Genomic DNA, 11,588 nt, shown 5'->3' with positions numbered 1-11,588 from the left:
GCTACTTGCAATTTTATTAAAAAGGGTTTTGTCTTTGACTTGTACAAAAGAGAGTTTCAGTTTCACAATAATACTTGTAGTAAATTTGTATGTTTAGTCGAGTCCATTCATCTAAATTACGCCATACTAATATTCTAAAATAATACGTTCTCATAGAAAAATGATCAAATAAAAAAACAATATTCCCTCCGTTTCATAATAACTAAGGGCTTGTTCACTTCAGTTTAATTTCAGTTCACTTCAGTTCAGCTCTAATCAATTCACTTTAGTTTAGTTTAGTTTAGCTCTAATCAGTACAGTTCAATTCAGTTCAGCTCCAATCAATACAATTCAGTTCAGTTCAGCTCCAATCAGTACAGTTCTGTTCAGTTCAGCTCCTAATTTCCTTCTCTCATAAAATATTCATTTCAACTCTATTCAATTTAGCTCCAATCAATTCAGTTTAGTTCAGTTTAGCTCCAATCAGTTCAGTTTAGTTCAGTCCAATAAATGTGAACATGCCCTAAGTATATTCATTATAACCTTTTTATACTTCTTAATGCTAAGAATTATATAACTATAAATATTATAATGGTTAAAGTTGTGTATTGACAATGTTGCAATTATTATGAAATGGAAGAAGAATGAAGCAAAAATGATCAAATAAAACACCACGTAACATATATGAAATAAGTATTAAAAGATGTCCCATGTTTTTATATGGATTGTTGGATTAAAAATAACTTTACAGCAAGATGGTGAGTTGAGTAAAAAGGCAATACTTTCTGTTAAAACATATGAAGTAAACATCAAATTTTATTTTTATTTATTTATTTTTATATGTCAAAGCAGTTAAATATCAACTTCGTAATAATGCCCTCAAAAATTAATAAAAAAACCTCGTGCGGTACACCCACACCAATAATCTTGCCACAATCTTTCTCTTCTCTGCTGACTGCTGAGTGCTGACTTATAGGATCTTCTACAAATTGATGCTGCACTTCCTTAATCTAGGTAAATTTTACTTAATTCTCTATTAATGTATGAATTTTTTGTTTATTTAAATTGAATTATTTATTTTTATTGTGCTTTGAGCTTGTTTGTAGACTTGTTCTTTGTTGTCTGAGGATTCTAATTAGGTTTTTATTCCTCGAAATTTCAATATAATATTGGGTCATTTTTGGTGGACCGGAATTAAATATAGGAACCATGAAAAGAAATTTTGCATTTAAGTTTATTAGATACGTTCAACTTTTTTATTTTTTTTTATTTTTTTTTTATTTTTTTTTTAGTTTTGACAATTTAATTTGTTTTATGTGAATGAATGTCTGTGTAGTATTGTCTTGTGAGTTTCAATTAATGCCTTTTAAAAATCTCTGTTTATTTTTATTTTTTTATTTTTTTTTTGTTATGATATATACTGATTTTAGGGCTGCATATAATGACATAAACATTATCTTTTTAAAGTGATATAAGTTAGGAAATTTACGACAAAATCATACATCAATCGCATTATTAATGCTTAACTATTCTTGATCTTTTGTTTTATAATTTGCCCTTATCACATTTTTGAGGCAAAAAAATAAAAAGGGTTTGGTGACAATCTAAAGATTTATGAAAAGCTTATTTCCCACCAAGTTTCATTGAGATTTTGTAGTGTCCAATTTCAATTTTGGAAATGGGGGAAGCGCGATCTTCATGGGATTTTTCATGCTTAATAGCTTTCTTTTACATACTCTGTGGTCTAGTTATATAATCAATGGTTGTGTGTGTATGAAGGGAACCTTAAGACGTCTTCAAAATCGTTTTGGCTAACTTAGGTGACCTTTTTTTAAGATGTTAACTCGAGGAAAAGAATTGGAGATGATGCTTTAAGCAAAGGGGTATTTGACAAAGAAGTGAAGGTAGTGAATTAAGGGGTTTCATTCATGGCGGGGACTGGTGAGGTTTTAACCCCCTTCAATCAACTGAGTAGATAAGCTAATTTTGATAGTTACAAATGTAAAGTGAGAGGAGGAAAAGGAAAAAAGTTGTTTCTGATCTTTGCTACTGCATGAACAATATAGAGGATGTACAAGCTCATAACTAAAGATTTATGTCATGCCATTATTAACTGTCTAGTCATGAATAATGACCAATTATTTGTATGTTTAGTCATGAATAATGACCAATTATTTGTATTTAGTATTTTTTTTATTTAGTGTTTTGTAAGCATGAATCATGCATGCATGCATTGCTGATTCATATGCTAAAATATGTAGCTAGCATTTATAAGATAATCCAAAATTCTGAGTTTTGTTGCAGCTTGATAATCTTACTAATGTATATAGCATGCTTTGCGTTTATGATTGGTTGAAACTTGAACGTCTTGAAACCACGACTGATGGGGTAATATTGATTGGTTATAGAATTTGTTTGTTTTCTTGTTACTTTTGTAAGTAGTTAGTTTATGAAATAGTTTTGAGTATTTGCTAATATACTTAATTATTGATGTTATGCAGGAGACTTCCTTGTGATCAAATGACAAACCAGGAAGCATTAGCTAGACAAGAAGATTCGCTGAGGGTCTCCATATTAGGGGATAGACCAATGGAGTCAAACTCGACCTCATCCAATACACTAAGGCATCACATGTCTAACTTAAAGAAGATGCTTTGGGAGTTATACAAAGGAAAACCCTTCTCATATTGGATTCTTATACTTCTAAGTGGGGGAGCCATGCTTATTGCATTTCCTGCTTCCAGTCTTTTGTCGCGTCTCTATTATTCCAACGGGGGTAAAAGCAAATGGATTATATCATGGGTAGCAGTAGCAGGATGGCCATTAACTGTTTTTGCTTTAATTCCTACCTACTTCTTTTGCAACACATTTCCTACGCGTTTGAACTTGAAACTCACTGTTTGTTATGCAGTTGTGGGTTTCTTAAGTGCGGCTGATAACCTCTTGTATGCATATGCATATGCCTACCTTCCAGCATCAACTGCTTCTCTTCTGGCATCTTCATCCCTCATCTTTTCTGCATTATTTGGTTATCTTCTTGTTGGAAACAGGGTAATTGCTTCAATTATAAATTCTGTTGTCATGATTACTGCTGCTTTGACCATTATTGCATTAGATTCAGACTCAGATTTATACGGTAATGTGAGTAAAACCCAGTACACTATGGGATTTATATGGGATATATTGGGATCTGCTCTCCATGGACTCATATTCGCGCTTTCTGAGTTATTGTTTGTGAAGCTATTGGGAAGAATCTCGTTCCATGTGGTGCTGGAGCAGCAGGTCATGGTTTCTTTATTTGCATTTATATTTACAACAGTAGGTCTTTTTGTGGATAGCAGTTTCCAAGGAATGGAAGAAGAGGCCAGAAATTCAAAGGTGGTAAAAGTTCATACTGCATGGTTCTTGTTTGGGGTGCGGTAACATTTCAATTAGGAGTGTTGGGTGCCACAGCAGTGCTGTTTTTAGCATCAACTATGCTTGCAGGGGTACTAAATGCTGTCAGAGTGCCACTCACAAGCATTGCAGCAGTCATACTGCTAAGTGATCCGATGAGTGGTTTCAAAATACTTTCTTTGGCTGTTACTTTCTGGGGATTTTGCTCTTATATTTATGGGAGTAGACCTCCTAAGAAAGATAATCCTGCAACTCCAATGGACGACGCTGCAGCTGGTCTATGATTATTTCATAGACATGTTGATGACAAACGAGTAATTGACACATGTTTCCAGTGCTTTTACGTTGATAGTGCTATTCTGGTCTGAACATTTAATCTCAGAAGTTTAATGATCTACATTATCACCATCCTTCACAATCACCATCCTTCACAATCACCAATCTTCACAGCAAACTCCTATTCGAGCTTCCTATGTCATAAATTTGGCTCCTTTATTGCGCAATTGCAATTTAGATCGTTTTTCACGCCTTATGAAAAATGTAATTAGGTTGTATATGCTTGCATATTTCTGTTGTATCACAATAGTTATGCCTCTATCAAACGCATTCCAGAATCAAGTTTATTTAAATGTCAGAATTTGTGTGCCCTTTTCCCATCAACTATGCTTGCAGAGTTGCAGGTGTTCTGAATGCTGTCAGAGTACCGATCACAAGCATTGCTGCTGTCATACTGCTAAGTTATTGAAGAATTTGTTGGAAATTTCCTTTTACTACGTGTTATACAAACTTTTGAATATACTTTGCCTTGGTAAGTTTACCCGTCAAAGTTTTAACCAATGAACCGATTCTTATGGTAAATATCGTATGACTTTGAATCAATGGAATACTTTTAATATCAAAAAAGAAGGGAAAAAAAAGCATCTAAAAAGTTGGGACTAAACAAATATTTTCTAACTGGGTGTCGAAATAATAGTTACACTTTCATTTTCATTTTTTTTTGACTAAAATTACTCGTATAAATTCTTCTACGCCAGTTATTCTTGAGAATTTGCTTTGGTACATACTAAGATTATTTATTCTCGAAATCTCATAGTATTGTCGTATTGATGTTTGATAGCAAAGCTGAATTAGAATTCAATTTGTATATTAAAGCTCTACAAGTCAATGGCTATGGGATTATCATTTCCACATTTCGTTTCGAACATCAGAGAGATGTAATTCATGGTTGGCCTTGATTGTGGATTAATGTTGAGGCATAAAGTTACTATCTGTAATACAAATTCCAGCTGCTGTATAAGCTCTTGGCCTGTAGGATATGCAAGACGACGGTCTAAGACATCTTTGGATTTTATTTTCAGTTGGTCATCTGACATGCTTGCTGATAGGCTCAAAATCTCATCTTGTGGGTGTGCTCCCATAAGAACTTCTAGTGCAAGGACGCCAAAGCTATATACATCACACTTTTCTGTTATGACCAAGGTGAAAGCTAGCTCTGCAACACAACATGCTTAATAATCTCGACTTAATGTGCTTATTTTATCTTTTTATATTGATAGAGTATATAAACCGATCCTGGGCTTCAACCATGATAGAGTATATAAACCGATCCTAATTCAACCATTAGCTGATGGATGAAGCCCAGGATTGGTTTATATACTCTATCATGTATCAAACTTCATACCTGGGGCAAGGTAGCCATATGTTCCAGCAAGTGTAGTCCAGTTAGAAGAATCTGGATTCAGGAACTTTGCGGTGCCAAAGTCTGAGACATAAGGTTTCAGTTCAGAGCACAATAAAACATTTTTACTTAAAATGTCGCGATGGACAACAGGTGGTGTGCAGCCATGGTGCATGTATGCCAAGGCATCAGCAACTCCCTTGATGATTATGACCCGCTTGTTCCAGTCCAGCTCCTTTGCTCCATCGTCACTGCCTAAAACATCAGCCAAGCTTCCTTTCTCGATAAACTTGTATACCAAGAATATTATGCTTTCGTGCAGACAAAACCCATAAAACCTCACAATATTCCTATGCCGAATCTCTATCAGGGCTGTCACCTCATTCGCGAAACTCCTTGCTGCTACCGCCGCTTTCTCTAAGGTGCTAGCGTTGAGCTTTTTGACCGCTAACACTTGACCACTTGGAATCTCTGCTTTATACACCTTCCCAGTTGCTCCATTTCCAATGCAGTACAAACTGTTAAAGTCCTCTGTGGCTTCAACTAGTCATTGTAGACTAAGTTGCCATCAAAGTTCAGTACAGTGAATATGTCTTTGCATTTGTCACTCACATCCTGCTGTTTGCATTTTGCGAGTCTGCGCTTTCTACAGAGTAATATGCTGCAGGCAATAACAAAAAGAAAAGACAGTACGCTTGCAAAAGCTACAACTGCAAGTCTTATGACATGGCTTTGTTTCTTTCTTGTTGGAGACACAACATTGCAAGGTTTCATGCCCCGTATTTTACCACACAGGTCTTTATTGCCAGAAAATGATCTCAAAGGAAATGAAGAGAAGATATTACTGTCAGGTAATGGACCCTCTAGTTCATTATACGAGAAATCAACACTTACCAAGCTTGCAATGGTGGCTATTGATGTAGGGATAATGCCTTTCAGATGGTTATGTGAAAGGTTCAAGGTTTCAAGGCGTTGTAGCTTCCCCAGATTCAGTGATATGTCCGCGGTTAAAAATTTATAACTCAAATCCAATAACATCTGCAGCTGAGTTAGCTGCCCGATCTCATCTGGAATTGGGCCATTCAGATGGTTGTTGCTCAAGTTCAAGCTCATCAGATTTGAGCAACTCCCTATTTCAGATGGGATTTGCCCGGTTAGACTGTTGTTCGAGAGGTCCATTTGGTTCAGTTCATGTAGGGCTCCTACCTGTACAGGCACTCGACCTGAGAGCATATTATTCTGAAAGGATAATTGGAACAATTTGAACTGTCCAATTTCTGGGGGTATATTTCCTTGTAACCTATTAGATGAGAGGTCTAGTTTTTGTAAATTTGGCAAACTGAAAATTTCTTTTGGTATTTCACCACTAATCGAGTTACCAGCTATCAGTAGTGCAGTTAAGTTTTCAGACTTACCCAACTCAGGTGAGAGTTCACCTCCTAGACGATTGAAGCTTAAGTCGATGTAAACCAAGCTAGGATACACTCCTAAGGCCTGATCAAGGTCACCAGTAAGTTGGTTGTTTTTGAGGTAAACTCTATTCAATTTGGGACAATTTTTTAGGCTGACTGGTATTGGACCAGCAAAATTGTTGCTAGAAGCTGAAAAGTAGACAAGGTTACCGCCCTTACACAATTGTGGGGGTAGTAATCCTGTAAAACTGTTCCTAGACAACTGCAGGTTGGTGATGGATAGGTTTCCGATCTCTTGAGGTACGCGACCAGACAATTGGTTATCAAACAAGCGAAGGTCAGTTAACTTGCCGAGTCTACCAACAGAGGTTGGTATTGGTCCGGTTAAATAATTTTGGTACAAAAATAGGGTATTTAGCACACTCAAGTTGCCCACTGACTCCGGTATAGGACCTGAAAATCGATTATTGTCAAGAGCAATGAAAGAAAGATTCTTGCAGTTACCTATGGTAGAGGGAATTGGACCATCTAAAAAAGTCCTTTCAATGATTATGACTTCAATACTAATCAGACCAGAATTTGCATGCTTTGTTGCACTTGGGAACAAACTCGGGTCTATTCGGCCAGTAAGACTGTTTCGAGATAAGCAAAGCTGCTCAACTAATGTCAGATTTGCTAGGGAAAGAGGTAAGGTACCATTCAGCATATAAGCTGAGAGATCAAGGTATTTAAGTTTAGAAATCATGCGTATACTAGAAGGTATTATGCCACTTATATGGTTCTGACTGAGGTCAAGGTAACTTGAATGTGGGAATGAAGAGAAATCTAAGGCAATATTAGACATTGTGCTTTTGGTTATTTTCTTATTACAAGATAAATTGCAACTAGAGGGCTAAATATAACAGACTGCTTGTGGTATGTCTATATATAGGAAGATTAGGAACCACAATCCCCACAATTTACGCCAATATGGGCCTATATGGGCATGTCTTTTGACAATTGGTAGTCTAATGCAGTCAATCAATCTTTTGTAGTCTTAAATTAATAATTACCAGTAGTCTTAAATTAATAATTTAGACCAGTACTACGTATGTATTTTTCCATTGATTTACAAATAACTAAGGCTCTGTTCTTTTGAGCTTCTGGGCAGAGCAGAGCAGATTTCAGCAGAGCAGAGCAAAGCAGAGCAGAGCAGAGCAGATTTCAGCAAAGCAGAGCAGAGCAAAGCAGAGCAGAGCAGAGCAGATTTCAGCAAAGCAGAGCAGAGCAAAGCAGAGCAGAGCAGAGCAGATTTCAGCAAAGCAGAGCAGAGCAGAGCAGATTGAAGCACAGCAAAGCAGAGCCGAGCAGAGCAAATCAGATTTCATTATTATTATTATTATTATTATTATTATTATTATTATTATTATTATTATTACTAATATTGTTATTATTACTATTATTATTATTATTATTATTATGATTATTATTATTATTATTATTATTATTATTACTACTACTACTACTACTACTACAACTACTACTACTATTATTACTATTATTATAATCATTAAATTTTATTATTAAAAATTAATTATTATTAATAATATTAATATTATTAAATATTAATTATATTATTATTAATATATTATTATTAAATATTAATTATATTATTATTAATATTATTATTATTAATATTATTATTATTAAATATTAATTATATTATTATTAAATATTAATTATTAAATATTAATTATATACTTCCTCCATTTTCTTTTACTTGCAACACACCTTTTAAGCACGCAATTTTAGGAGATGATTAGTGAGGGTAAACGAGCGATTTTATCAATATAATTTTTACACGAAAATTAGAATAGAGTTAAGTATCATTTGTAAAAATATAATGAAAAATTTGTCCATTTACATTACATAAACCAGAGCTCAAAACACGTGCCACAAGGCTGTGTTGCAAGTAAAAGAAAACGGAGGAAGTATTATTATTAATAAATATTAATTATTATTAATAAATATTATTTATTTATTTATTATTATTAAATATTAATTATTATTATCATTAAGTATTAATTATTTATTATTATTTTTATTAAATATACATTATTATTATTATAATAATTCAATATTAAGTATTAATTTTAAGCAGAGCAGAGCAGAGTAGGGTAGGGCAGAAAACTTGTAAGATTTCGTAAAATATAGTATAAGGTATAATATCTACATATATATCATTAACTAATAAACGGGCCTGAGCCACGAGTGTCCACTTTATACGACCAAGGAGGTTCCACCTCAAAACCATATGGCAATGAGGGGAATAACCCCTTAGCCTTATTAAGTGGACACAACTTTCTCTTTTCTTCAATGTGGGATATACATCCCAATATTTCTCTTCACTTTTTCAATTTTTTTAAGATTAGACAACACTTTCATCCACACGTGAGTTTGCTGGGTTCAACACTCCCCCTCACATCACTACTGAAATTCGGTCAAATTGCGACCGTTTTTCTACGACCGTCATAAAAAATTAAAGGTCGTAAAATATGAATCTGCGATCGTCTTGAGAGTAGTCTCAATATTGCGACTGTTTTTTGGCTTTTTTACCCTCGCAATTTAATTTGAACATTTAAAAAAAAAAACTAAATTAAAAAAAAAAACCTTTTGCAACCGCCAAAAACGGTTGTAAATTGCGACCGTTTAGAAAGCGGTCGCAAATTTGCGACCGTCTTTACCGGTCACAAAGGGCTTTTTTTTTTTTTTTGTAAAATAAAATCAGGTATAAAAGGGTACCTAATTCACCCTAACCTTAATTTTCTCTTAACCCTCACGTCGCTCTCTCCTCTTTCTCATGGTCTTCTTTCTTTTCTCTTTCCTTCTCTTCTTTCTCTTCTCTTTCTTCTCTCTCCTCTCTTCTCCTTCCTATCTCTTTCCTCATCCTCCATCTTCATCGGCGTCTGCAACTCTTTCTTCCGCCACCATACTAACTGCCTCTCCTCCATCCTCTGTTCTCTTTTTCTTCTTTATTCTTGTACGGATTATGGTGTCCATGGTCAAATTTGACCATAAAAATTCCAAATTTGGAGTTTTCATGGTCGAATTTGACCATATATACCCAAAGAGGAAGAAATTTTTGGAAAGGTATGTTGATTTTTCTTAAAATTTTGTTTGTTTTTGTTTATTTTCGTTTTTTGTGGGTTTAATTCGTTGTTTGTTCGATTTTTTGGTCAAATTTATGCGGGTTTAATGTTTTTTCGAATTTATATGTGTTTTTTTTTATTTAGTTCTATTTTATTTATGTGGGTTAAATTTTTGTTCGAATTTATATATGTTGGTATAATTTTTGTTCGATTTTATGTGGGTTCATTTTTTTGTTTGTTTTTGCTTATTTGCAATTTATTTGGTTTTTTTTTTTTTTTGGTTTCGATTTTTGGTCGAATTTTGTTCATTTAATGTTGTGGGTTTAATTTCTGGGTTGAATTATTGCTCAATTTTTTTGGTCGAATTTTTGTTCAATTTTTCATTAATTTTGGTTTGATTTTTGTTAATCTTGTATTTGATTTTCGTTTTGAATTTGGGTTTGATTTTTGGTAATTTTTAATTTCGTTTGATTAATTATTGTGGTTTGTTGTTGCTTTGTAATTTTTGGTTTAATTTCTACTCGGTTTTATTGTTGGTTGATTTTGGTGTGGTTTGTTTTTGAGTTATTTGATTTGTAGTTTGATTTAGGTTGATATTTGGTTTGATTTAATTTCTGAATTTTGGTTGATGTTTGCTTTCATTAGTTTCCGTCTAGCCGTTAGAATTTCTGGATTTAATTTAGTTTTTTTTAAAAAACTTTTAGCAAGTGCCTTTAGCCGTCGCAAATGAAAAATTTGCGACCGTTGATATACCGGTCTCAATTAATAAAATTTGCAACCGTTTTAGTAACGGTCGTTGAAAATAAAGAAAACGGTCGCAAATTTATTGCGACCGCCAATCGGTCGCAATTATGACTTTTTGCTAACAAGTAAATAACGACCACCACGTTATGACCGTTGACGGTCGCAATTATTTTTAACGACCGTTGACGGTCGCAATTATTTTTAACGACCGTTTTTGCTATTTTTAGCGACCGTTTGAGACGGTTGCAAAAACCTTAATTTCTAGTAGTGCATGTGAGTTGTCCATATACTGGCCCAGATCACAACATAACCCAACTTATCTCGGATACTATGATAAACGAACTTGAGCAATACCCACCACGAGATTCCACTTTACACGACCAAGAAGGTTCCACCTCAAAACCATATGTCAATGAGGGGAGTAGCCCCTTAGCCTTATTAAGTATGGACATAACTTTCTCTTTTTTTCAATGTAGGATACACATCATAATATTTCTCTTCACTTTTTCAATTTTTTTAATGTGTGACAACACTTTCACTCAAATGTGGGTTTGTTCATGGGCTTAACATAACTAAGTGACAACATTACATATGAGGAAATACAAATTAATCTTTTATGATCGATGAAATATGTTAATCATAAGGGTAAATTCGATAATTCCTAAATTATTTGCGATATTTTTGTCAATGTACTAGGATGTCCCGTTACTTCTTCCTTCCTCCTTCTCTTTCCTAATGCTATCTCCATCCTTCTCTCTCCTCACTCCTTCTAGCTCTAACTTAACAATGGCGCTTCAACTCTATAATTTTCAACCAGCTCACTTCACCACCACAACCACCATCACAATTGCGAACTACAAGTTAACCTTTATGATATGAAATATGTTAATCATGAGGGTAAATTCGACAGTTCCATGAATTATTTGCAATATTTTTGTCAATTTAGGCCCCGTTCTTTAGAGCTGCTCTGCTTTGCTCTGCTGAAATCTGCTCTGCTTTGCTCTGCTGAAATCTGCTCTGCTCTGCTCTGCTTCAATCTGCTCTGCTCTGCCCTGCTTTGCTTAAAATTAATACTTAATATTGAATTATTATAATAATAATGTATATTTAATAAAAATAATAATAAATAATTAATACTTAATGATAATAATAATTAATATTTAATTATAATAAATAAATAAATAATATTTATTAATAATAATTAATATTTATTAATAATAATAGTTCCTCCGTTTTCTTTTACTTGCAACA

At 33.9% G+C, this 11,588-nt stretch overlaps 1 protein-coding gene and 1 pseudogene across 2 annotated transcripts; one reads left to right on the top strand and one right to left on the bottom strand.

The window, feature by feature from the left end:
* Window positions 1-857: 857 nt before the first annotated feature.
* LOC145572172 (putative purine permease 5 pseudogene) lies at window positions 858-4,025 on the top strand (annotated as a pseudogene). Its single transcript, XR_014096703.1, has 2 exons — window positions 858-993; window positions 2,481-4,025. The product of XR_014096703.1 is annotated as a putative purine permease 5 pseudogene (transcript).
* A 398-nt stretch (window positions 4,026-4,423) lies between these two features.
* LOC145572173 (MDIS1-interacting receptor like kinase 2-like) lies at window positions 4,424-5,228 on the bottom strand. Its single transcript, XM_081631189.1, has 2 exons — window positions 5,057-5,228; window positions 4,424-4,867 (listed from the first exon to the last, which is right to left on the bottom strand). Exons 1-2 carry the CDS (start codon window positions 5,226-5,228, stop codon window positions 4,530-4,532), a joined length of 510 nt encoding a protein of 169 aa, XP_081487315.1. The 3' UTR covers window positions 4,424-4,529.
* Window positions 5,229-11,588: the final 6,360 nt, after the last annotated feature.

The sequence above is a fragment of the Chenopodium album genome, chromosome 12 (assembly GCF_948465745.1).
Source record: "Chenopodium album chromosome 12, dcCheAlbu1.1, whole genome shotgun sequence".
NCBI classification, from domain to species: domain Eukaryota; kingdom Viridiplantae; phylum Streptophyta; class Magnoliopsida; order Caryophyllales; family Amaranthaceae; genus Chenopodium; species Chenopodium album.
This window is presented reverse-complemented; position numbering and strand designations above follow the sequence as displayed.

What these genes read in the sequence shown, in the direction of transcription:
- LOC145572173 (XM_081631189.1), bottom strand. Translation starts at nt 5,228, where the DNA reads ATGCACCATGGCTGCACACCACCTGTTGTCCATCGCGACATTTTAAGT. An exon ending in ATATGGCTACCTTGCCCCAG is followed by an intron (nt 4,868 to 5,056) that starts GTATGAAGTTTG and finishes GTTGTGTTGCAG; the next exon opens with AGCTAGCTTTCACCTTGGTC.